At 61.6% G+C, this 23,692-nt stretch overlaps 1 protein-coding gene across 2 annotated transcripts; it reads left to right on the top strand.

Moving 5' to 3' along the window:
- The first annotated feature begins 4,233 nt into the window (after positions 1-4,233).
- Htra3 (HtrA serine peptidase 3) lies at positions 4,234-23,265 on the top strand. 2 transcript variants are annotated; one of them, XM_070021772.1, is made up of 9 exons: positions 4,234-4,640; positions 11,016-11,115; positions 12,404-12,626; positions 13,905-14,099; positions 14,615-14,647; positions 15,673-15,787; positions 19,815-19,863; positions 20,970-21,065; positions 22,400-23,265. In XM_070021772.1, exons 1-9 carry the CDS (start codon positions 4,262-4,264, stop codon positions 22,563-22,565), a joined length of 1,356 nt encoding a protein of 451 aa, XP_069877873.1. In that variant the 5' UTR covers positions 4,234-4,261; the 3' UTR covers positions 22,566-23,265. The 2 variants fall into 2 exon arrangements, with proteins under 2 accessions (XP_069877873.1, XP_069877874.1); XM_070021773.1 differs by lacking the exon at positions 4,234-4,640 and adding an exon at positions 10,407-10,551.
- The last annotated feature ends 427 nt before the right edge of the window (positions 23,266-23,692 follow it).

The following is a 23,692-nucleotide window of genomic DNA, read 5'->3' as shown; positions in this document are numbered from 1 at the left end:
TAGAGTGGGTGTTGGATGGAACAGCAGTGCAGGAAGGTTCGCCCAGGTCCCGCTGGGAAGCGAGGCCTGCTGCTATTTCCTCCACCCCTCCCTGGCCCTTCTCAGCCTCTATCTACTGTTCACACACACACACACACACACACTCACTTCCCTCCTTCTGACCACACCCCAAGGCGCAAGGTGGTGACCCCAGGACCCTAAGCAGTTCCTGAGTGACCACGTCTGTCCCTGGTCCACCGGGGAGCAGCCCAGGATGTCTGGGTTGAAGCCAGGCCCACGGAGAAGGGACAAGCACCAGCATTTGCCTCCACTGCTGCGACGGACCAGCGCGGCGGGAGCACTGGGACCGGCGGGAGCACTGGGACCGGCGGAGCACTGGGACCGGCGGGAGCACTGGGACCGGCGGGACAGGGATCTCGGGATAGGTGGGCAAGGAGTCGGCGAGGTGACAAACAGACACAGACTCAAAAGAGTTGCATCTGAGTATATCTTTATTGAGGAGAATTAACAGTTTTATACAGTGTGTGATTGTGACATAGATTCTTTGTTTATTTAAGCACGTAATCAATTTTTTTAAAAGGCAAAGCATTGATAAATTACTTGAAAATTGATGACTATCCCACCAACTGTTTAAGCTACGTGGTGCGAAACAAGTTTAGCATATTGTTTAATAGAATGCGTCATCTGTTCAGCCTTTTTATGTTTAATAATTAACAAACCTAAGACAGGGCTGTACTTATATTGTACTCTTTTTATTTTTATTTTTATCCATCTATTTTCATCTTTACAAGCTCCTGTATAAGGAAATGGTTCTTTAGATGTTACTAAGTTTTTATTTTGTATGAAACCACCATCTATTCCTTATAACGTAAGTTGGACTAAACTTAATCATAACTGTTGGGAGAATCTTTCTTTTTCTTTTATAATCAGAGGTCCCTTTTTTTTTTTTTAGAACTCTCTGAACTACTGGGATAACTCTTTTTAACAGTTTAATTCATTGATTTTGTCTGATAGACATATCTGGAAATTTTAAGTCTCTATATTTACTATGCGTGAGCTGCAAAACCGCTTGTGAAGTTGTAGGAGTTTCTGGAGGCAGCGTCACATCAGATGATAGATTGATTGGGGGATTGCCCACATTTAATCTTTGGTCTTAGTCTTTATTACTTAGAGAAGCCATCTCCATTGGACTGGAAAAATACAACATGCTCTGTTCGCGGATCAATAGAAAAATAGCCAAACAAGAATAAAGGCAACGAATATACAGCCAAGAAGAATATAGTAAGAATAAAGGTAGAGGCTATAAAGGTGCAGCCAAGTGTATGGGAAGCCTTGAACCAACACCCCCTTCCTGGGGGCATGCTTCCTTGAAGCTCTTTGTCTAACACGATCTCTCACGCAGACTCCGCAGGAGGTGGCGTGGCACACTGCCCACAGCCAGAAAGACTGTAAGAGCTGCTGTTGCCTTTGTTCAATGAGCAACCAGGCTTCCCCCTGCCTCCCACCACTTTTATAACCTTGAGCTGGAGTCTTGTCCACAAGCTGTGACTTGATCTCCTTCGACGGTTTGGGTGCCATGAGATCCCACCCTCCAGTATCATCACCCTCTGCCACAGCATCACAGCAGGAAGCCTCTCACCCGCAGCCCCCTCCGGAGTCCCAGCCTCCAGCCTCCAAGAAGTAAATTCTGCGATGAATTATATAGCCTGCCAGGTAGCAGTAGCACAAGGCCGATCAAGCCCAAAGAACAGTGGGCTCCTCTTACCATTCCTGCCCGAGTCCTCCCTTGTGACTCTGCTTGTGGTCAGGGTCCAGCTGGGCACGCCCCTCTACCATCTAAGCCGTAACTGACCACAGGACCCGGAGTGCTCCGGCAGACTCTCACTCACCAGGGGCTTGCTGGCTGTACTGCCTGCCACCAGAGGACCAGCCGCCCTCTCCCGCCCTCCCCCCCCCCCCCCCCCCCGCCCAGGGAGTCCACCACCCAGAATCGGGCTGGTGCTCCCCTCCTCCGCTGACTCCAGGGGCTCCATTCCAAGACAGCCTCTGTCCTCCAGGTCATGATTGGCTGTGGCTGGGCCCCAGCTTCTCCTGGCTCTCAGGCTGGGGGTGCAGGGGTGGGAGGTGGGGTGTATGTGTGTGTGTGGGTCTAACCAAAGCCTCCGTGGAGCTGGCTGTCATTATTAAAGGAGCCATCCCTGTGCCAATTGCTGTGGGAGGTGGGTGGGATAGGCTGTTGGCTCAACCAATCAGAGCTAGTCCTGGCTAGAACTGGCTCAGGCCACCTGAGTCCCGTGGAGTCTGGGGGAGGGGAGAAGCGTAAGTCCTGAGGGGCTCCAGGATCCGCACCCACACATCTGGAAGCTCAATACTGCACAGGGTGGGCGCTGGGGCTGCCCCCATCCGGGCTCAGAGACAAAGCAGCCAAGAGAGTCCTGGCAGGGGGAATGTGGGGTGTGGTGGGCTTCCTCCCCCCTCAAGGGTTCCCCCGATATAACTGGCCAGGGTACCAGCACTCCCCTCCACTGCCCCTCCCGAGGGAAGCCCAGCTGTCCTGGTGGCCCTGAGTGGCCCCCCTCAGGCCCCGACTCCCTTCTGCTCAGTATGGGGACAGGTTGGCGGTGGCCCAGAGAAGGTGGCCAGAGCCAGGTTCTTAGGTGTGAATCCTGCTTCTGAGCAGACACTGCTGTGCGCCCTTTGGCATATTACTCTGCCTCTCTGTGTCTGGGCTGCATCCCCTGCAAGCCGTGGCTGCAGGGTTCCCAGAGCAGTGACCAAGGCTGGCCGCGCCCTGAGCCCCGCTGCCCCGAGGGGGCGGGGGGGGGCCTGGTGGGCCCAGCCTAGATGATCAGAGACTGCTGGATGAGAGGCCCAGACGCCATGGGGAGGGAATGGGGAGGGACCTGGGAGCGGCTCCACCAGGGAACATAGGCATGATGAGGCAGGCATTGCAGACAGTGGCCAATGGCGTCACAGCCCTGAGCAGGGGACACCCTCTGAATCACCCAGTAACGTGAGCCAAGGAGCCTTATCTCAGACCACGCAAGGCCAGGGCAGTCTGAGGTCCCCAGAGCCGGGTAAGCGGTGACTTCATAGTGTGAAGCTGGGCGGGGGTCTTGGGTGGGGACCCTGCCAGGCATAGGACCCACGGCGGCCACCAGCAGTGGGCGACTCCGCTGGGTCTGGTCTGCAGAGGGCACAGGTGCCGGGAGGGGAAGGAGAGGAGGTAGACGGGGAGAAGGGTGGTCTTCAATGGTCAGCAAGTGCCCACCGTCACTGGGGACTGGGCCAGACCAATGCCCCCCCCCCTGCAATCTGTGGACTAAGAGGGCTGCATCTCTCCAGAGGGCCACCTGGGGGCACGCCTGCACCCTAGTTGGAGCTGGGTGGCTGGGTGGTGTGGCATGGCTGGTCCGTTTGCCCTGGGCCACCAGGGTTGCATGTTCAAGCCCTACGCACCCCAGAAGTTGACCTGTGAAGGGGGTCCTGCTCTCCCGACTCGTGGTGGTCCCCTCTGGGTGGCTGAAGTCCCTCTTACCAGCGGGAGCCCCTGGTACCAGGCCTTGGGTGCCAGCGGCTCTTTGGGGAGGGAGGGAAGGGCGGTGGGAGGAACGGGCTTCCGTCCCCCACTGCAGTTGGCCAGCCCAGTGTGCTGGCCATGCCCGTCAAGACACTGTGAAGTCTCCCTTCCTGGAGCGGAAACTGAGGCACAACCCTGGAGTCATGGAGCCAAGACTGGAACCCTAAAGTTGAACTTCCCGAAGTTCACGGGTGTCACCAGGAGTGGCTGTGGATTAGAGAAGCTCTGGGTTGGAGTTGGAGGCAGGCTAGGGGGCCCCTGGAAACCTTCCTGAGGGAGGAGAGGCAGGTGCTGGGACCTGGGACGTGGCCTGGGCTGGGGTGCTCCCTGGAGGGCTGCCCCCGGATTCCTGCATGCTGACCACACAGGTTCCCAGAAACCAGGCCCTGGGGGTGGGGCCCGGCCAGGGCAGCGGGGGGCGGGGCCTCGGGGAGGGGGCGGCTCGTGGGCGGAGCTACCCGGAAGGAGGCTGTGTCACGGGCGGGGCTATCGGGGAGGGCGTGGCCTATGGGGGCGGGTCCGCATCGTGGGCGGGTCCAGCGGGCGCCTATAAATGTGGCCGGGCGCCGCCGCGGCCCCAGGCCCGGGAGCTGCCGCCGCCGCTCCGCGTCATGTCCCCGCGCTCGGGGCGTGCGCCCGCCTAACCGCCCCGGCCGCGTCCCCCGGCGGCCCCGCACCGCCATGCCGGCTCGCTCGCTGCTGCCCGCCGCGCTGGCCGCGCTGGCCGCGCTGGCGCTCGCCCCGGAGCCCCCGGCCGCGCCGTGCCCCGCGCGCTGCGACGCCGCGCGCTGCCCGCGCCCGCGCTGCCCCGGCGGCTACGCGCCCGACCCGTGCGGCTGCTGCCTGGTGTGCGCGGCGGGCGAGGGCGAGCCGTGCGGCCGCGCGCCGTGCGGGGACGGCCTGGAGTGCGTGCGCGGCGCCTGCCGCTGCCCCCGCGCGCGGCCCGTGTGCGGCGCCGACGGCCGCACCTACGCCAGCGCCTGCGCGCTGAGGGCCGCCGGCCGCGCGCGCGCCCCGGCCGCGCCCGTGCGCCTGCTGCACGAGGGCGCCTGCCCCGCGGGTAAGCGGGGGCGGGGAGGCGGGGGCGGGGCCGCGCCTGCGCACAGGCTGACCGCAGGCGCCGCGTGGGCCTGGGTGGGGAGGGGCGGGCGCCCTGGGCCGAGCGCCCACCTCCCCGGTCGGTCCCCACCGCGTCCCCACCCCGCGCGCTGCTGGACTGGGGGGGGCGGCGGCTCGTGGGCAGCGCCAGCGTCCGGCCCCGGGCGGAGGGCGAGACGTGGTCCCGGCGAGGTCTGGGGCCGGGAACCCTCGGTCCCGGGACAGCACCCGGCCCCCGACCTGCAGGCGAGGGGCTTCTAGACTGTTCTTCCCCCGACCTGCAGGCCAGGTGCTTCTAGACTGTTCTTCCCCCGACCTGCAGGTGAGGTGCTTCTAGACTGTTCTTCCCCCGACCTGCAGGCCAGGTGGTTCTAGACTGCTCTGTCCCTCCCTCTCCTGATATGCAGGTGAGGTGGTTCTAGACTGCTCTGCCCCCCCTCCTAATCTGCAGGTGAGGCGGTTCTAGACTGCCCTGTTCTCCCTGACCTGCAGGCAAGGTGGTTCTAGACTGTTCTCCCCCCCCCCACCTGCAGGTGTGGTGGTTCTAGACTGCCCCTCCTGATCTTCAGGCGAGGTGATTCTAGACTGCCCTGTAGTTCCCCCCATCTACAGGCGAGCTGGTTCCAGACTGCTCTCCCCCCTCCTGATCTTCAGGCGAGCTGGTTCTAGACTGCTCTGTTCCCCCCCCGATCTGAAGGTGAGGTAGTTCTAGACTGCTCTGTTTGCCTCCCATCTGAAGGTGAGGTAGTTCTAGACTGCTCGCCCCCCCTCCTGAGCTGAAGGTGAGGTGGTTCTAGACTGTTCTTCCCCCGACTCGCAGATGAGGTGGTGCTAGACTGCTCTCCCCGACCCGCAGATGAGGTGGTGCTAGACTGCTCTCCCCCTCCTGATCTGAAGGTGAGGTGGTTCTAGACTACTCTGTCTCCCCCCCAATCTGCAGATGAGGTGGTTCTAGACTACTGTTTTCCCCCTCCTGATCTGAAGGTGAGGTGGTTCTAGACTGCTCTGTCTCCCCCCAATCTTCAGGTGAGGTGGTTCTAGATTGCTCTGCCCCCCTCCTAATCTGCAGGTGAGGCGGTTCTAGACTGCCCTGTTCTCCCCGACCTGCAGGCAAGGTGGTTCTAGACTGTTCTCCCCCTACCAACTTGCAGGTTGAGGCAGTTCTAGACTGCTTTGCTCCCCCCGCCTGCAGGTGAGGTGGTTCTAGACTGCCCTCCCCCTTCTGAACTGCAGGTGATGTGGTTCCAGACTGTCCTCCCTCTGACTTGCAGGTAATGTGGTTCCAGACTGTCCCTCCCCCTTGACCTGCAGGCAAGGTGGTTCTAGACTGCCCTCCCCCGATCTGCAGGCAAGGTGGTTCTAGACTGCTCTGTCTTCCCCCCCCCGACCTTCAGGTGAGGTGGTTCTAGACTGCTCTCCCCCCCACCTCAGGCTTGGAGGAAGATGCTAGAAAACAATGCGGTCCCTTTCCTTGTTTGGAGCTCTGCTCTGCTCCTGCCTGGATGGCTGTCCCCACACCCAGCTCGGCCCTGGGCTCCGGCCGCCTGCGGTCAGCTCCAGGAGGCGCCCTTGGCACCCACCCAGGCATGCAGGGTGAAGATGAGCTTGCTCTTTGCGGTGGGGAAAGATGTCTGTGAAGAGGGAGCTGCGTGGGCAAACCCTGGCCGTGTGTGTGATGTCCCGGAGGTGGGGGGAAGGGGTGGAGGGTGCCGAGGCAGGGGGCTGCCTTGGTTCTGAGCGGGAACGATGGACGGAGATCCCAGGCGAGTGGGGAGAGCCCCGAGGGGTCCGTACACGGCCGGAGCCGAGGCCAGGGATCCGGGGACACCTGCCGCCACACGCGGAGGGAGGGCGGGGGCTGGACAGGCCCCGGGATCCAGTCCAACCCGTCACTGTTGCCTTTGCCAGCAGCTCAATGCTGCGCCCACCATGACCCAGGGCCTAGAGCCAGGGTGTCAGAGGCTGGCGGGCCGGCTTCTCTCACCCCGTCCTCCCCGCCTCCTCTCTGATCCTCCTTCCCGTCTCCCCTCTGATCCTCCTTCCCGTCTCCCCTCTCATCCTCCTTCCCCTCTCCCCTCTGATCCTCCTTCCCGTCTCCCCTCGCCTCCAGTCCACTGCCCACCTCGAGTGTGGCCACGGCTCAGCCCAGGACACAGGGGTCCCTGCACCTCTTTGGGCAGCTGATGGGTCCCCCAGCGAGGGTGGTGGCTGAGACAGGGTGCCTCACTGGTATTGAGGTGTCAGCACTGACAGCTGGCTACGGCAGGCCAGGTCACCGCTGGCCTCCACTGTGTCCATCCTCCCTCGCTTTCCACCTGGCAGCCAGATGGACTTGGTGGAGCTCTCCTGACACAGGGACCCTATACCCATCTTCCTTAACCTGATGCAGTACTACCCTCTCTGCAGCCAGGACTTCTCCTATTTTGGAGTGTGACACCAGCCAAAGAATGAAATTGAGGGTCTGGGAAGGTGGCTCAGTGGTAGAGCGCTTGCCTTGCATGCCTGAGGCCCTGGGTTCGACTCCTCAGCACCACAGAAGCAGAAAAGGCTGGAAGTGGCGCTGTGGCTCAAGTGGTAGAGCGCTCGCCTTGAGCAGAAGAGCTGAGGGATAGTGCCCAGGCCCAGAGTTCAGGCCCCACAACTGACCAAAAAAAAGGAAGTTGCATTTGTGGGGTCTTGGAGGAGCCCCCAGTAGAGGAGCGTGCCACCACCCGCGCCCCACCTGCCGTCCTCCCCACCTCATCCTCCGCCCACCCCGGCTTTGCAGGCCCTGGGACCGTTCTGTCCCCTCTAAGCCCACGCGCCCCCCTGGCCTGGAAGGGCTGGCCCTGCCACCGCGCGGGGAGCATGAGAGACTCGCTCTGCCCAGACGGGAGAGCTGGTGGCACCCTGCGTCCCCGCCACTGTCCCGGGCCCCCGGAGGCGCCCCTCCCAGGCTCCGTCCCCGGGACAGCTCCCTATTTTTCCTTCTCTCTTAAGCCTGCATGTCCCCGTGTGACCCCTGTCCCCCTAGCCAAGAACACCAGCCTCCCTGCCAGCTGTGGCTCCTGCAGCACCCTTTCTGCTGGCTGCAGCCCTCCCACCCCGCCCCTGCCAGGAAGCTCAAGGTGGGACCCGCCCCAGGCCTGGGGCAGAGACCCTGTCACCCCTGCAGCTCAGCAGGCAGGCGGCCAGGCCCAGCCCCGATGCCGGCTCCGACTCCCGGACGCTGAGCTCCCGCTGGAGTCTCCCACAGATCGTCCGTCTTGCAGGCAGGGCTGGGAGGTCAAGGTTCCCAACCCCGGTGCAGCCAGATCCCCTCCACCCGGGGCCCTAGGAACATGCACTGGAGCCAGTCCTTGGCCAGCAGGCTCCGGGAGGGTTCAGGCTCAGCCTGGCCTGGGCCGCACTGGCTCCTCTGGCTCTGAACTTGCAGGCCCAGCTCGGCAAGGCCCGCACCCCGGAAGGGGCCCGAGGCCCACCTGCCGTGCCCATCCCAGTGAGGTTCCCTCATGGGCCTTCATGGCAGCCACAGGCCGCCCAGGCCCCACAGTCCTGCCCTCCTCCTGCAGGAAGCCCTCCAGCCGGGCCCGGGTCAGATCAGCTGACCCCTGGGCTCCATCCAGTTCCTCCTGGATGGACTACCTACCAGGACCCACAGACGCCATTACGAGGGCTGGCAGGTGGCAGCCGTTCTGTGAGCACTGCCGTCTGTCTCTGCAACCCTCACTGTCTGCATGCAGTGTCCACCCCTGGCCGGCACGTAGGTTTGTCTTCACCCTCCTCCTCCAGCCTACAAGGCGTGCAAGTGCATTGTCTCGCCGTGGTCAGGCGTCAGGTGAGGAGGGTGCCGCTGGAGTCCCTGTGCCCTGAGGAGGAAACTGAGGCCCAAAGGACAGGAGCTCGGCGAGGTCTGGGGACCCTGAGCAGCCAGGTGCCTGCGGTGCACACCCTAGACTCGAAGGGTGGTGGGCTGCTCTTGGCGAGGAGGGACCCCGGCACTCGGCAGGCTGCACCCTCTGTAGCAGTCTGAGGTGCCCGGCGCGGCTCGGGATCACTCACTCTCCCGCTCGGACCTGAGTTTGGGGAAAACGCCCAGAGCCAGCCCCAGGTCAGAGCTCCGGGAAGTCCAGCTGGACGGGAAAGGTCCCTGCTGGCTCTGTCCTCTTCCTGAGTCCCAGCCGTGCCCTCTCCTCTCTTGGGGTGTCGGGGGGGGGGAGACACCTGGCCGTAGCTGCTTTTATCTGTGTCGAGATCCCGCAAACCAGAGACTCTGGAGCCTCCCCATGTCAGTTTAATTCATTCTGAAAGAAAATAAATTCAAGAGCCAGCCGCAGAGTCTGCAGCTGCCATGGACTGGGAGCGGCCGTGGACTGTGGAGCAGCCGTGGACTGGAGAGGCCGTGGCCTGTGGAGTGGCCATGGCCTGGAGCGGCTGTGGACCATGGAGTGGCCGTGGCCTGGAGCGGCCGTGGCCTGTGGAGTGGTCGTGGCCTGGAACAGCCGTGACCTGGAGCGGCCGTGGACTGTGGAGCAGCCGTGGCCTGAAGCGGCCGTGGACTGTGGAGCAGCCGTGGCCTGGAGCGGCCGTGGACTGTGGAGCAGCCGTGGCCTGGAGCGGCCGTGGACTGTGGAGCAGCCATGGACTGTGGAGCAGCTGTGGCCTGGAGCGGCCGTGGACTATGGAGCGGCCGTGGCCTGCAGGCGCTGGCTCCAGGCAGCCGTGGGTGTGGGGTTGTCAACCTCACATGAGCAGCCGCTTCCTGGCCGGCTGCGGGGAGGGGGGTGGGCTCCTTGACTCAGGCTGAGTCACCCCGGGGCCAGGCTGGCTTCCAGGACCCTGGGCTCCATTCCCAGAATGCGCCTGCCGGGCTGAGAACGGCCCTCGGCGGGGCAGAGGGGAGCGGGCCGCCTCCTGTCCTCCCCGCGCCTGTCTCCGCCCCACCCCGCACTGCCCAGCACACGGGGCGCGGGTCAGGGGTCACACAAGCAAGTGGGGCTCAGCAACTCCATCTCGGGCACCCATGCCAGGGTGAGGACTGTTGCCCTGTGCACGGAATGGGGTGGGGGGTGGGAAACAGGACCCCAGCCTCCTGGATTCCACCCCCCCCCCGGCCTGGCCCCTCCAGGCTTCTCTGGAGGCCTCACTGCTCTTCCCTGGCTCCTTTCATTCTTTCCAGAGAGTTCTAAAGAGGACTTGCCTGCAGTAGAGAACACTCAGTCCTCACTTTACCTGTCTCTAATGATCACCCCGAGTGCAGGGGGCTGTTCCGAGGACACCCCCCCCCGCACGAGGCTGCCCCACCGAGCTGGCACGCTCCTGGGCACAGATGGGGCGGGCAGCCGGGCTCAGAACCCACGTGGCCCTCGGCGAGGTTGGGGTGGGTGGGAGGGGACTTGGATTTGGCCCCGGCTCTGCTGTGCCCTGCTGTGCGCCTGGCCGGGACAGCGGGGCAGGGTGCAGCCTGTGCCAGAGCCCTGGGGTCTGGAAAGGAGCCGCTGGCAGCCCCCCCCTCCCCCTCTCGTGTGGCCCAGCCCTCGTGGCGCCATGACGCAGTGTTCGTGCCGGCCTCTGCCGGGCCTGCGGTCAGCAGGTGGCCCTGCACAGGCGGTTCCGCCCCCTGGGGTGCCCTTCCAGGCCCTGCCAGCGCCTGGGGCCCACCTCTGGTCACACTGCTGTCCACACAGCTGGAGGGCAAAGGCCGCAGGAACGCCAGGCGCCAGGGCCGCCTGGAGGAGCGGGGCTCACCCTGGGGCCGTGGTGGATGTGGGGTGCTGGGCCGGGCGGGGGTGACGCTGGCCTCCAGGCTGGGCGACTCGGGCGCCTCTTCCTGTGTGTTCCGCCGGAGCCCGGACCCCAGTGTGCCCGCAGCACTGTGGGGGTTCTTCCTCCAGGTGGAGCCAGTCCTCCGGATTGGGCTCATGGGAATTGTAGGGCCGATCGCCGTGCCGATCGCCGTGGGGACGCAGTGTCTGTGAGCAGTGGATGTTGCAGTCCGTGTCCTTCTCTGCTTGGGCCAAGGGATGGGGCGGCCGGCTGCCTGCCTGCAGCATTTGGGAATGAAACTTGAACACAGAGGACCAGGAGCCCCTGCCGTGGATGTCACAGAAGGGCAGTCAGGAGCCCAGGGTTGCTGGTCCAGCCTTGGTATCGATGCTGTGTGGCCCAGGGCAAGGACCCTCTCCTCTCTGAGCCAGCTCTGTGGGGTTCAGTGAAGTGATGTGGGCAGGGGAGGGGAAGCTCAGCTTGCAATCCCGTTGACTCCGATGCCAGGTGGGCGCCTTTCCCACTGCGCCTGGGCAGAGTCTTCTGGAAGCCAGCGTGTCTCTGACGCCCTTCGTTTTTCCTGCCAGTGTAGGTCTCCACCAGTCGACCAGCCCCAGGTTCAAGTTCAACTTCATCGCCGACGTTGTGGAGAAGATTGCTCCGGCCGTGGTCCACATCGACCTCTTCCTCAGGTGCGTGGCTGCCCCCCAGCTTCCTGCACCACGTGCCCTCCTGCTCACGCGCCCACAGACCACTGGGACCCACCTCAATGTTAGCGGCCAGGCAGAGGGCAGCCGGGGGGCGGGGGACAGTGGTGGGACCCAGGGACCTCACTCGCCAAGGCTAAGCTGAGGACAGCACGGGGGGGGGCACCCCGGGAGAGGACAGCACGGGGGACACTCCAGGAGAGAACAGCACAGGGGGGGACACCCCAGGAGAGGAGAGCATGGGGCGGGGGGGGGATCAGGGGGCTGGGGTGCTGGGAGCCAGGGGTAAGGGGAGGGGCTGGCCCGGCAAGGCTGTGTAGCTGGGGCTGGAAGGAGGCCAGGAGGCCGCCAGATGGGTGGGCTGACCAGACCCGGGAGAGGCCAAGGAGGGAGCAGGAAGCTGCCAGGGCCCCCCCAGGAGGAAGCAGTTGTGGTGTGCGGCCTGCCTCCCCCTGCTCCAAGCTCCCCCCCCTTCCCAGGGCTGGTGTGTGCGCACTGATGTGTGCACACGTGTGTGGCGTGCTCACAGGCGCTCACATCCGGCCCTGAGCCCCTTTCCCCAGTCCAGCGGTCCTGAGCTCTTGCGCAAGTCCACTGGCTCCTGGTCCTGGGGCCCCGGATATGGGCGTCTGTGGGTGGGGCCTGGACTGGCAGGGATGGGGGGCGGCCAGGCTCCTCCAGAGCCCGCAGCGAGCTTGCAGTGCAGCTCTGGAGGTCGGTAGGGTGTCTACCTCCTGGGGGGCCAAGCTGTGTGGGACCCCAGCATGACTGGCGGCTCCCTGGCCTGGGGGGCCCGGGCCTCCCACCCCCGTCCCCCAGCTCCAGGCACATTCCTGGGAACCCCAAGAAGTCTTTCCCTAATTCCCCCGTCCAAGCTGGAGACACAGCGCCCCCCAAGGGGCTCGAGCTGACTGGCCTCTCTGCCCCCCTCGGCCACACCAAGCCCTGGTGGCCCTTCTCAGGAGGGGAAGCAGGCTCAGAGGGCCGCCGGAGCACAGGCAGGTCCCAGAGGGGTTGGATTGGACGTTTTAATGTGGTCTGTCTGTCTGTCTGGACTCCCTGGCCGCTGGGGCCTGCTGTGGGACAGGGCTGCTCTCAGAGACAGCCGTCTCTCAGGAAGCATGTGGCAGGGCACGGTTCACACTGAGGCCCGTGCTCTTGTCTCTCCACCCCGCTGCCCCCCCTGCGCCCAGCTCCCCAGCCCGCCCGCCCCACGCCGCCCACCCGCCCCTCGCTGTCTGACGGCCCCATGCCGCTGCCCTCCGCTTGGCAGACACCCGCTCTTTGGCAATAACGCGCCGCTGAGCAGCGGCTCGGGCTTCATCATGTCCGAGGCCGGCTTGATCGTCACCAACGCCCATGTGGTGTCCAGTGCCAACACTGTCTCAGGCCGGCAGCAGCTCAAGGTGCAGCTGCAGAGCGGGGACTCGTACGAGGCCAGCATCAAGGACATCGATACGACGTCTGACATCGCCACCATTCAGATCCACCCCAAGGTAGGGGTGTGGGCGGGCGGGCGGCCCACTCCAGCCCTGCCTCCTCACCGGGAGGCCAGGGGCACCCAGGCTGGCCCACCGACACCAACCGAGTCAGTCCCGGAACTGAGGCTAGGTGCACGCCTCCTGTGTGTCCAAGCACCAGGTGGAAGACCCCGCAAGCCTGGGCCACGGTAGGGGAGGCCTTGGGCCGCCCCCCTCCCCGCGAGGGCCCCCCCCTTCGCGAGGGTCTCCACTGACCTCCCGGGCCACTGGCAGATGTGCGGATGTTCCCACTGGGCGGCAGACACAAGTAGGAGAGCCCTTAGACCTGTGCCTCATCCTGTCACCTCTGCGCCGGGTCCCCCACCAGCTCCCACACAGACCCAGAGGCCCTGGTCCTCCACCACTGACCACCACAGCTGCTCCTGGAAGCCAGTGCCCAGCATTCCCCTCTGCACCCCATGCTCCACAGCCCTGAGGAAGCCCCCCTGCACCCCATCGCCTGCAATCACAGTGTGCAGTCAGGGTTCACCCATGATCACGGCCGGGGCAGGGTGGGCTGCTCAGGCAGGATGCAGGTCTGCAGTGGGCTGGTTCGTGCTGAGTCTCGGGTCGGGGTTCACAGTGCACGGTGGCGGGGGGTGGGGGTGCTCGGGACCACCGCCACCTCCTGGAGGTGGGACTTGCGTCTGGCCCCTCTCCAGAGCTTGTGCACACCTGATGAGTCTTGTGCGGGGTCCTGGCCGCGGCCGAGGGGCCCTGAGGGGCCCAGGTAGCTTTGCTGCCCATCACAGAGGCTGGGTCTGGGCACCTGGCCTCGTTTTTACAGACGGGGAACCTAAGGCTGGGCAAGGCAGATCGAAGTACAGGAGCTAGCGTCAAGGCCACGTCACTCTGCTGCTCCAAGAGCCACCTCAGGTCACCTGACCGGGAGTGACTGGGAGTGGCCACGTCCCTGAACCCTGAGGTCAGAGCTTGCCTGGCCGCTCACCCGTGTGCACCTCCGAGCCTTTGGGTGCCCTCCAGAGTGCTGCTGCTCCCAGCATGCCCTCCGTAGCAGCCGGACCACACAGGAAACTAGACAGGGCCGCTCTCCCGACCCCTGGGGGAGTCCCACCGTGGAGAGGTGCCCGGCAGCCGGGCGCTGAGAGCCAGCTGGGCTCCGCGGGCTCCGTGCGGAAGCAGAGGGGCCACCACCTCGCCTCATGTCATCGTCTGTGTCTACGCTGGAGGTTGCGCTGTTTGGAACCTTCCCAAACGGAGCCTTGCTCCCCGGGCCTCTCTCCTCCTCCCCAGAAAAAGCTGCCCGTGTTGCTGCTGGGGCGCTCGGCCGACCTGCGGCCTGGAGAGTTCGTGGTGGCCATCGGCAGCCCCTTCGCCCTGCAGAACACCGTGACCACCGGCATCGTGAGCACCACGCAGCGGGACGGCAAGCAGCTGGGGCTCCGCCACTCCGACATGGACTACATCCAGACGGACGCCATCATCAACGTGAGTCCCCGGGAGTGGCTTTGCCTTGGCCCGGCCGCCTCCCGTCCCCAGGGCCTGGCCACTCACATCGCTAGCTGGTAAGATCTAGAGGCGCGGAGCCCTGCGGCTGCTGCCCGGGCGCACAGGCAGCCTGGGCTCCACTGCTGTCCAGATCAAGATGGCCTTCAGATATGGCAGCCTGGCCACGCCGGGCAGCATGCCCGCCCCCGCCAGCCGCCGGCACGGCTCTTTACTGGGGTCGAGGTGGTTTGGATGAAGCCCTTTGCTGTCTTCTGGAGTTGCTGGCACCTGCAGTGTGGAGACGGGTGCTGGCCCCAGTGGGTGCAAAGGGGGTGAGGGTAGGGGGCAGAGCTGCCACACGGAGGCCTTAGGCCTGCAGAGGGCGCTAGAGGGCAGGCCAAGCCCCCCCCCCCCCCCCCCAGCGCAATCCCACCCAGTTCCCCGTACCTGTGTCACGGCCAGCTGTGGAGCTGTGGGTTCCCCGCCTGGCCAACATTCTCTTTCCTCCCTTGCAGTACGGGAACTCCGGGGGACCGCTGGTGAACCTGGTGAGTGTCCCCAAGCAGAGTCTCTGGTTTTCAGGGGTTCTCCTTACATTGCAGGGGGCCTGGGGGGTAAGGGGCACAGCCGCCAGGCCAGGCCCCCAGTGCTCCACTCCCAGCTCCACAGGGCGTCATCCTGGGCCTGCGGAATGATGGACGCCAGCCATGAGGACTCAGCCAAGGACAGCGGCCGGGGCGGGCCTGTGGTGTTGTTGGACACGGCAGGCACAGTGGGCCACCTCTGCCTTGGGCCTCCCTGTCCGCGGTGACCAGGGCGGCAGAAGGATGACCTGTTCCTTTCTGTCCTTTCTTCCCTGCTGTCCCTAGCCCCAAAGTCAGGCTCCTCCCCATCTGGGCTGGGAGGCCCCCAGAACAAAGAGGGGCTCTGAACAGGAGGTGGCCAGGCATGGCCGTGCTGAGGGCCACACAAGCACATGAGCTCTCCAGAGGGGCTGCAGGCCTGTGCTCGTGGGGACAGGAGGGCACAGAGCAGGGTCGGGCACACAGGGACCCCAGGAGGCCACAGAAGCCAGGATGGAGGGGGTCAGGGATGGGGCTAAGGCCAGATGGGGCTCAGCTTGGATGGGGCTCCTATGGGTGGGGTGTAGGCTGGAGGCCAGGAAGCCCGGCCTGGAGAGCTCTGAGTCGCTGGCTGTCCAGTGGTGAAGACAGGCAGAGGAAGGCTGGGCAGGGTGGGAGCGGGGCGGAAGACAGTTCCCGGAACTCTCCACTCACGAGCTCCAGGGGTCAGGAGGACAAAGGGTCCCCTGTGAGCTGGTCGCGTCCTCCCCAGGATGCGTACGTGAGTGTACCCCAGAATGGAGCAGTGTTGTGAAGGGCACAGTGGGAAAGGAGTCACTGCTTGAGGAGACCCTGGGAGGCGTCTGCGCAAGAGGGCGGGGCCTGCTCCCTGTCTCCCATCACCGCCCGCCAGGCGCAGGCCCGGGAAAGGGCTGTGGACACCATGCTTTGAGGGCAGCCATGTGCAGGGTCCCCTGGGTGACCACCCCACTCTGCTCACCCCGTGCCAGGACGGCGAGGTCATCGGCATCAATACGCTCAAGGTCACAGCCGGCATCTCCTTCGCCATCCCCTCCGACCGCATCGCGCGCTTCCTTGAAGAGTTCCAGGACAAGAGCGCCAAAGGTACAGAGCTCCCCCCCACCCCCCGCCGGGCTGAGGGAAGCAGGCTCCCTGGCCAAGACCGCCCCAGCTCCCAGGGTGGGCCAGGGCCCATGCCAGGTGCTCATTCCTGACCCTTCGTCTTCCCCCCTCCTTGGTCATGGCCACCTTCACCCCTCCCACTCCAGGCTGTTTTCTCCTAGCTGAGGTTCACCCTGCCCCCCCTTCTCCCTGCCACCTTCCTGTCTGTCTGCTCAGCTATCTCCATCCACACACCCACATCTCCATCTATGCAGCTATATCGTCCATCTATCCATCCACCCATGCACCTGTCATCCATCTACCCAACTACCCACCCAACTCATCCACCCATCCATCACCCACATATCCATCCACCTCTGCTCCTCTCATCCATCCATCCACCATCTATCCAGCCAGCCAGCCAGCCATCCACCCAACTCATCCATCACCCACATATCCATCCACCTCTGTTCCTGTCATCCATCCAGCCACCATCCATTCATCTATCCACCCACCCAGTTTGTCCACCGATCCATCACCCATGTGTGCATCCGTCTGTCCACTCACTTAGCCTCATCCATCTATCCATCCATTCATCACTCATCTGTCTACCCAGCCATCTCCTATTCATGTTTCTTCCCTCCTACACTTCCTTTTCTCCCTCCTTCCACCGTCCACTCACCCTTTTAGCCCGTGGTCCACTTGGCAGGTATTCTTTCCTCCAGAGGAGCAGACCCCAAGACTGATCCTTGGGAGCACCCCTCCTGCCAGCCTCCGCTCCTTACTCCCATCCAGATGAGGGTGTCTGTCCACTCTGCCTGCTCTAGAGGCCATGAGCCTCCCCCACCCTGGGAGAGGTCACCCTGACCATTCCAGAGGCCATGAGCCCCCCCCCCACCCTGGGAGAGGTCACCCTGACCATTCCAGAGGCCATGAGCCTCCCCCCCCAAGAGGTCTCACTGAGACACAGTGACTCCCCAGGAGAGGGCATGCCAGCCCCCGCTTGTTGGTGATCATGGCCTCTTTTAGAGGAGGCCCTGACTCAGGGCCCCCCTGGTGGGCCTGCCTTCCTGTTCTCGGTGCGCATCTTCCTTCCTTCATTGCTCTCATGCTGTCCCCACCCTACTGCCCTTCCGTCTTCTTCTGTCTCCCCACCTCCTCACCAGCACACCATTGAGAGCAGGGCTTCCTTATGCTTGAATAGCTAGGATGACAGGCGTGAGCTACCAGCACCTGGCTATAAAGTTACTTACTTATTCACTAAAGTTGAAAAGCCTCTTTGGTGGAGAAAGGGTGTGGACTTTTTAGTGCATAGCATGAGCACAAACACAACACAAAACCTTTGAGCTGTACTTTACTGAAGAAATACAGCATGCAGTCTAGCTCTGCTCCTAAAACCTCAGGCAGTAAAACTTGTGGGAGAAAACCTCTCTGATCTTGGGTCTGCAGGGACACCCTAGATTGTCCAGTGTCTGTTGGTGTAGCATGTCTGGATGCTTAGGTGACAATTGTTCTTAATTAGGTGGAGTAAACCCTCTAGCTTCCTTCTTCCACTCTCCATCTGTTCTGCCTCTTCTAGGTCCTTTGCACATCCTTATCAAGATTGGATTTACAGAAAGGATTTCCTGCTGGCATTTTTATTGCTTTAGGTCTATAGGTGAACTTGGGGAAATTGGGCATTTTTAATGTCCCATCTTCAGAGGGGTGATCACACAGTGTCCCTCTCTTCATCTAGGTCTCCTGTCACTGTGCCCAGCATCTTAACACCTGCTATTATAATAAGTTGCATTGGTTGATTTCTCATTGATTGATTGATTGCTGTTCTCAGATTGAATTCAGGGGCTCGTGCTTATTGGTAGACACTCCATCACTTGAGTGACTCCTCCAGCTCCTTTGGCACTGGTTGTTTTGGAGGGGATGTCCTTGATGTTGCCTGAGTCTTCCTGGACTTCTATCCTACTCGGTAACCTCCCTACCTCACTGAGTTGCAGGCACCCAGCACCACACCCAGCCACTGGTCGAAGTAGGGTCCTACAAATGCCTTCTGCCTAGGCTTGCCTTGAATCTCGGTCCCCCGATCTCTGCCACACAAAAAGCTAGGATTCCAGGTGTGCATACCAGGCCACAGCATGTTGATTGATTTAAGTGTTAAACCAACCTTGAATTCCTGAGGTAAATCTCACACACTTGTAATGTGTTATCCTTTTGTATATTGTTGGATTTGATTTGCTGAAAGTGTTTAAAGACTTTTCCATCTCTATTAGATACATTGGTTTGCTTTTCTTTCCTGGTTTTGGTGGGGAAAATGGATTGATAGTCACTCATTTTCAGCACCTAGAGAGGTCAGCAGACTCAGCTGGTTCTATCTTAAACAAATTATAGAATTAGTCAATGGGTCTGAGATGTTCATCATAGGACAATTTTTAAACACAAAAAAAACTCCTTTAATAGATACAGGGCTGTTTGAGTGGCTGACTTCTCTTGAATTATTTTCAATAGTGTGGAAATAGCAGGCAATGTTTGTTTTTGGGTGTGGGGCTGTGGGGGAATGGCTCTCATTCTTGGCGTCTTTATTTTTTCACGAATGTGCTAGGTAGAGATTTAGCAATGTTACTGATCTCAAAGCGTCAGCTTTTAGTTTTCACTTATTTTCTCTTGTGTTTCTATTGTCCATTTCATCAATTACATTCTTACCCTTGTTGTTTTCTATCTTCCTTTTATTTACTTCTTTTTTTGTAGTTTGAAACCAGGTGCTTTTCTAACAGTCATTATAGTGCTGTTGATTTCCCTCTTTAAAAAAAAAATTATTGTGAAAATACTGTATAGAAGGGTTACAGTTACATGGGCAAGATAATGAGTACATTTGTTATCAAGCATTGTTGCCTCCTCCTTTGTTTTCCCTTCCCATCCCTTCCCATCTCCCACCCCTGCACCCCCGGCCAAAACTGTAAAGTTCATGTTTTGACATAACGACTTGTACATCTCATTGTTGCAGTGGGTCCACCTGTATCCCTATTTAAGCAATTTGTTTTTTCCCTTCCCCTCCACAAATTATACCAACATCAAATACAGTGAAAGCAGTGGTTATACCGTGGGGGAGGGACATACAAAGCAACAAAGAAATCATCTTGTAAATATATTAGAAACAATCGCATGAAAGAAAAAACTTTTCACCTAACATCAACTTATCTGACCTTTTCTGCTTGTCTCAGACATATTCTAGTTATTGCATCGATTTCCCTCTTAAGTGCTACCTTTGTGTTCTACAAAATTTGGTATGTCCTATTTTAAGCAGCTGAAATACTTTCTCTCACTTTGATTTCATGTTTGAAGATAGGCTATTTAGGAGTGTTCTTTAGTTTCTGAGTAGTTGGAAATTTTCTAGATACTTTTCTATTATTACTTTCTACTTTAATCTCATTGTCATCAGAAAATTTCATGAAGTGAGAAAAAAATTGAGCTGAGGGCATGGCTCAAGTGTAGAGATCTTACCTTGTAAAAACCAAGTGCTGAGTACAGCCCCTGTACCAAAGAAAAGAAAAAAGAGAAAGAAAAGCCAAGCGAAAGGGAATGACTTTAACTTTCCTGAGGCTTGTTTAGTGACTCAGAATCTGTGACTGTGATTTCTGGGTCGCAGACACCTGCTCAGTGCACGGGTGGGGGGGGGGGGCTCCGTGGGGGCCTGCGCTCTCGGGTACCTGGTGAGCTGTGGCCTCGGGTGAGGTGCTTCCCTGGCACTCTGGCCCGCTGCTGCGCTCTGGCCTTCTGTGATTTACAGGGAGGGCCGGGAGGGGTATGAGCTCATGTCTGAGCCAGGGCGCTGGGGACTCGGAGGAGAGCCTGCTGGCCCCCGGGTGGTGCGGAGTGTCAAAGCTGAGCCGCCGGCTGAGGGCAGGACAGACGTGTGGCCTCCGGGGGAGTGGGGTGCTCGGCTCCCGCAGGGCTCCCCCAGCTCGTGGGGGAGGGCAGCGCTGGCTGTGGGCATCCTTGGGAGGGCGGTGGTCTCGAGTCCTGTGGGTTTCCTTTCCAGACTGGAAGAAGCGCTTCATCGGCTTGCGGATGAGAACCATCACTCCGAGGTGAGGGCCCCCTGGCCCCCCCACAGCCCCTCCTCCCTGGCCCCCGCTGGGCCTGCCCGCCTCCCATGCTGGACCCTCTCTCGGATGCCCCTGTCTGCTCTGTCTGATGGAGTCCTCTGGCATCTTCCAGAGTCCATTCACGCACCACCTCCTCCTCCAGGAAGTCTTCTGGGTTAATTTCCTGGGGCTGCCACACAAGTTACCACAGCGTGGCGGCTGAACAACCCAGATATATAGGTTGAGGGTTGTGGGTTCAGGAATGAGCGTGGGCTGTCGGGGCCACGCGGTGGTGGAGGCTCTGGGAGGAGCCTTCCCGCTTCCAGCCTCTGAGCCTGCAGCCTCCCGGCTGTACACACGTCCCCCCTCCGCCCGTGTGCATCCATCCCTCCTCCCCGCCCAGCTCCTATGGCCTCCCCCTTTCTCATGGGAGAGACTCTCATTGGCATGGGATTCGGGCTCACCCTGAAGTCTGGATTCTCTTAAGATGCCTACGAAGATGTTAATTCCAGACAAGTCTCGAGCATTCGGAGGCCCCGGTGGCCTTGGGCGGGCACTGCCCTGCCCCTCTGGGCTCCCCATGTGGGGGGAGCTGCCCCGTCTCTGCACAGCGCTGGCCTCTCTCCAAGGCTGCCCTGGCCCGGCTGTGGGGCCTGGGGCCTGCCTGCCGGCTCGGCTGGAGCTCCTGGGAGCGAGGACCCTGTCCTACTGGAGAGCAGCTGCAGCGGAGTCTACCCGCCTGTCTTCTCATTGCGTTCTCCTCCTTTCCTCCACTCCATGTCTGCTCCTCCTCATCCCTGCTGGCCCGTTATCTGTCTGTCCGCCCTGCTTTCCTCCATCTACCTGCTTAGCCTTTACTTTTCCATGCATTCACCACCTTTCCTCCCTCCTGCCTTCCCTCTTCCTGCCGCCTCCCATCCCCGCCCCCCTCTGGTCAGCCATCGCTGCCCTGTGCCTGTCTAGTGCGCCAGGTTGTTCAGAGCCGGGCGAGCGGGCGGCATGGAGCCTGCTCTCGGCTGCTGGCCTGTCTGGTGGTGGCGGAAGACCAAGGCTGTGTGCCCAGAGCGGGTTTGGAGGCTCAGAGGCCTTACACAAGTGTATCTTCTCAGTTTGGTGGAAGAGCTGAAGGCCAGCAACCCCGACTTCCCATCCGTCAGCAGCGGCATTTATGTGCAAGAGGTGGCTCCGAACTCACCTTCTCAGAGGTGAGCAGGTGGGGCCGGCGTGGCAGGGGGGCCCACAGGAGGCAGTAGATCAGACATTCTAGAGGGCGTGTCGGGGTGGGGGTGGGGGCTGAGCAGGGACTCCCCCATTGACCTTACACGGCCTTGAGACTCCTGGCAGAGAGATGTGGATAGGGCAGGTGGATTCTGGCCTCTCCCCGAAGCCACAGGAGGCAGATGGCGCTCTCCGTGCCCACACCCTGGCACAGCCGTGGGCTCTTCAGGCCGGGCCCTAGACACACCCGACCCGAGCCACAGCAGGCCGGGCCCTAGACACACCCGACCTGACCCGAGCTGGGCCCTGGCAGCGGTGGAAACCATCATCCTGCTTGCTGGATGGACCCTACTGGGGTCTGGGCTGCTGTCAGGGGGAAGACGGAGCCTGTGCCATCTCGGTAGTGAACATGTACCTGTCACGTGCCCTTGGCGGAGGAGGCTGGTGCCGGGGCCTGCTCTTCCTTCTAGAAGCGAGCGGCTTTCTAAAGTGGCTATTGCGGCCCAGGCCCCAGCCTCGCCAGCCTGTGTGTGTGTGTGTGTGTGTGTGCGCACGTGCGCGTGCGCGCGAGTGCAACGGAGGCATCCAAGATGGCGATGTCATCCTGTGGGGGCAGGGGAGGGGAACGCCTCTCAGCCTCTGTGTGTGTGTGGGGGTACTGCGCCATCTCCATCAGCCAGGGCCTCGCAGCCTGTGGGTATGTGCATGTGTGCGCGCATGTGTGTGCATGTGTGTGTGTGTGGGGGGGGGTGACCATACCATCTCCATCAGCCAGGGCCTCGCAGCCTGTGGGTATGTGCATGTGTGCGCGCATGTGTGTGCATGTGTGTGTGTGTGGGGGGGTGACCATACCATCTCCATCAGCCAGGGCCTCGCAGCCTGTGGGTATGTGCGTGCGTGCACCCATGTGTGTGCATGTGGATGTGGGGGGGGTGACCATGCCATCTCCATTAGCCGGGGCCTCACAGCCTGTGGGTATGTGCGTGCATGCGTGCGTGCATGCGCGCATGTGTGTGTGTGTGTGTGGTCACCATGCTGTTTCTGTTGGCAGGGGAGGCATCCAAGATGGCGATGTCATCCTATGGGGAGAGGATGCCTCTCAGCCTCTGTGTGTGTGTGTGTGTGCACATGTGTGCGCATGTGTGTGGTCACTGCACCATCTCCATTGGCAGGGGAGGCCATCCAAGATGGCGACGTCATCCTGTGGGGGGGGATGCCTCTCAGCCTCTGTGTGTATGTGTGTGTGTGTGTACGTGTGTGTATATGTGTGTGCACGCATGTGTGCACCTGTGTGTGGTCACTGCACCGTCTCCATTGGCAGGGGAGGCATCCAAGATGGCGACGTCATCGTCAGAGTGAACGGGCGCGCTCTGTTGGACTCGAGCGAGCTGCAGGAGGCCGTGCTGACCGAGTCCCCGCTCCTGCTGGAGGTGCGGCGGGGGAACGATGACCTGCTCTTCAACATCTCTCCCGAAGTGGTCATGTGACACGGGTCACGTGACAGAGCCGCCTCCCGCCCGCGCCCTTCACAGAGTCTGCGGTGCCATGGCTGCGGCCCCCCCAGGCTCAGGACGAAGGACCCCGGGGGTCCTCGGCGGGGCCTCCTCCCTGGCCAGGAGCAGAGCAGAGGTTGGGCCCGGCCAGGGGTCTGCGTCTCCACCCGGCCCCAGTGCCGGTGCCAGTGCCGATGAGGAACGCCCAGCGGCAGCCCCTGGTCCGACGCTCCTGGTGCTGCCGTTGCTGGGCCTCTAGAAAGTTCTGCAGTTCCCCTTGGGGCATGACAGGGGCTGCCTGCCCAGCCTCCCAGAATCTCTGAAGGACAGACCATGTAGAGAAGATCCCGTGTAGAGCGGGCCTGCAGGCTGCTCTGGAGCAGGTGCCGGAGGCACCCACACTGAGCCAGGCTTGTGCCCACCAGCTGGCCGGCAGCCTCGGGGAGCAGGGCCTCCTGCCTAGGTGACTGGGAGCTGCCCGGTGCCAGGACGGAGCCGCCAGCCCCTCCTCCGCACAGCTGGGGTGCAGCAGCCACCCCATCCCAGCCCCACTGCCAGAAGCCGCGGCCCTCCCGGGCACCTGCCCTCCGACGTGTTTCCAGGTGTATTTAGGAGCTTGGCTGTAAGATCACCTGCAGTGCTGCGCGTACTGTATGTTTGTCTACTGTGTGGAATTAAAGTTTACAAGCACGTGGTTCTCTGTTAGCGGTGTCTGAGCATTGCGGCCCCCCACTCACACACACGGGGTTCATCCTGGCACCTGGCCAGGTGCATGAACCAAGACCTGCCAGGGCTTCTACAGGTGCACGTGACACCTGAGCAACCACGCACACAAGGACACACCGTCCCCAGGGCCGCCGGGTGCCCCAGCAGCTCCTCCATTGATGCCCAGCTCTGACCCTCCCTGCAGGAGGGAGGGCGAGGCCGCCCCGCCCACTTCTGCCTGTGGAGCAGAGACCCGGCTCCCAGCAAGCCCAGGCCTTAGAGCTTCATCTCTCCTGCAGCCAGGTCCCAGCAATGGGAAAACCGAGGCAGAAAGATCACAAAAGCACGGTGCCATGTGCCTGGGATGCCAGCTGCTCTGAAGCCAGGGCTGGGCACCTGGCAGCCCGCGGCGGCAC

This window comes from Dipodomys merriami, unplaced genomic scaffold (genome assembly GCF_024711535.1).
Source record: "Dipodomys merriami isolate MVZ:Mamm:240054 unplaced genomic scaffold, mDipMer1.0.p SCAF_143, whole genome shotgun sequence".
Lineage (NCBI taxonomy): Eukaryota > Metazoa > Chordata > Mammalia > Rodentia > Heteromyidae > Dipodomys > Dipodomys merriami.
The sequence above is the reverse complement of the archived record's forward strand: the minus strand, read 5'-3'. Positions and strand labels throughout refer to the sequence as shown.

What these genes read in the sequence shown, in the direction of transcription:
- Htra3 (XM_070021772.1), top strand. Translation starts at nt 4,262, where the DNA reads ATGCCGGCTCGCTCGCTGCTGCCCGCCGCGCTGGCCGCGCTGGCCGCG. An exon ending in AGACGGACGCCATCATCAAC is followed by an intron (nt 14,100 to 14,614) that starts GTGAGTCCCCGG and finishes CCTCCCTTGCAG; the next exon opens with TACGGGAACTCCGGGGGACC. An exon ending in CCAGGACAAGAGCGCCAAAG is followed by an intron (nt 15,788 to 19,814) that starts GTACAGAGCTCC and finishes TTTCCTTTCCAG; the next exon opens with ACTGGAAGAAGCGCTTCATC.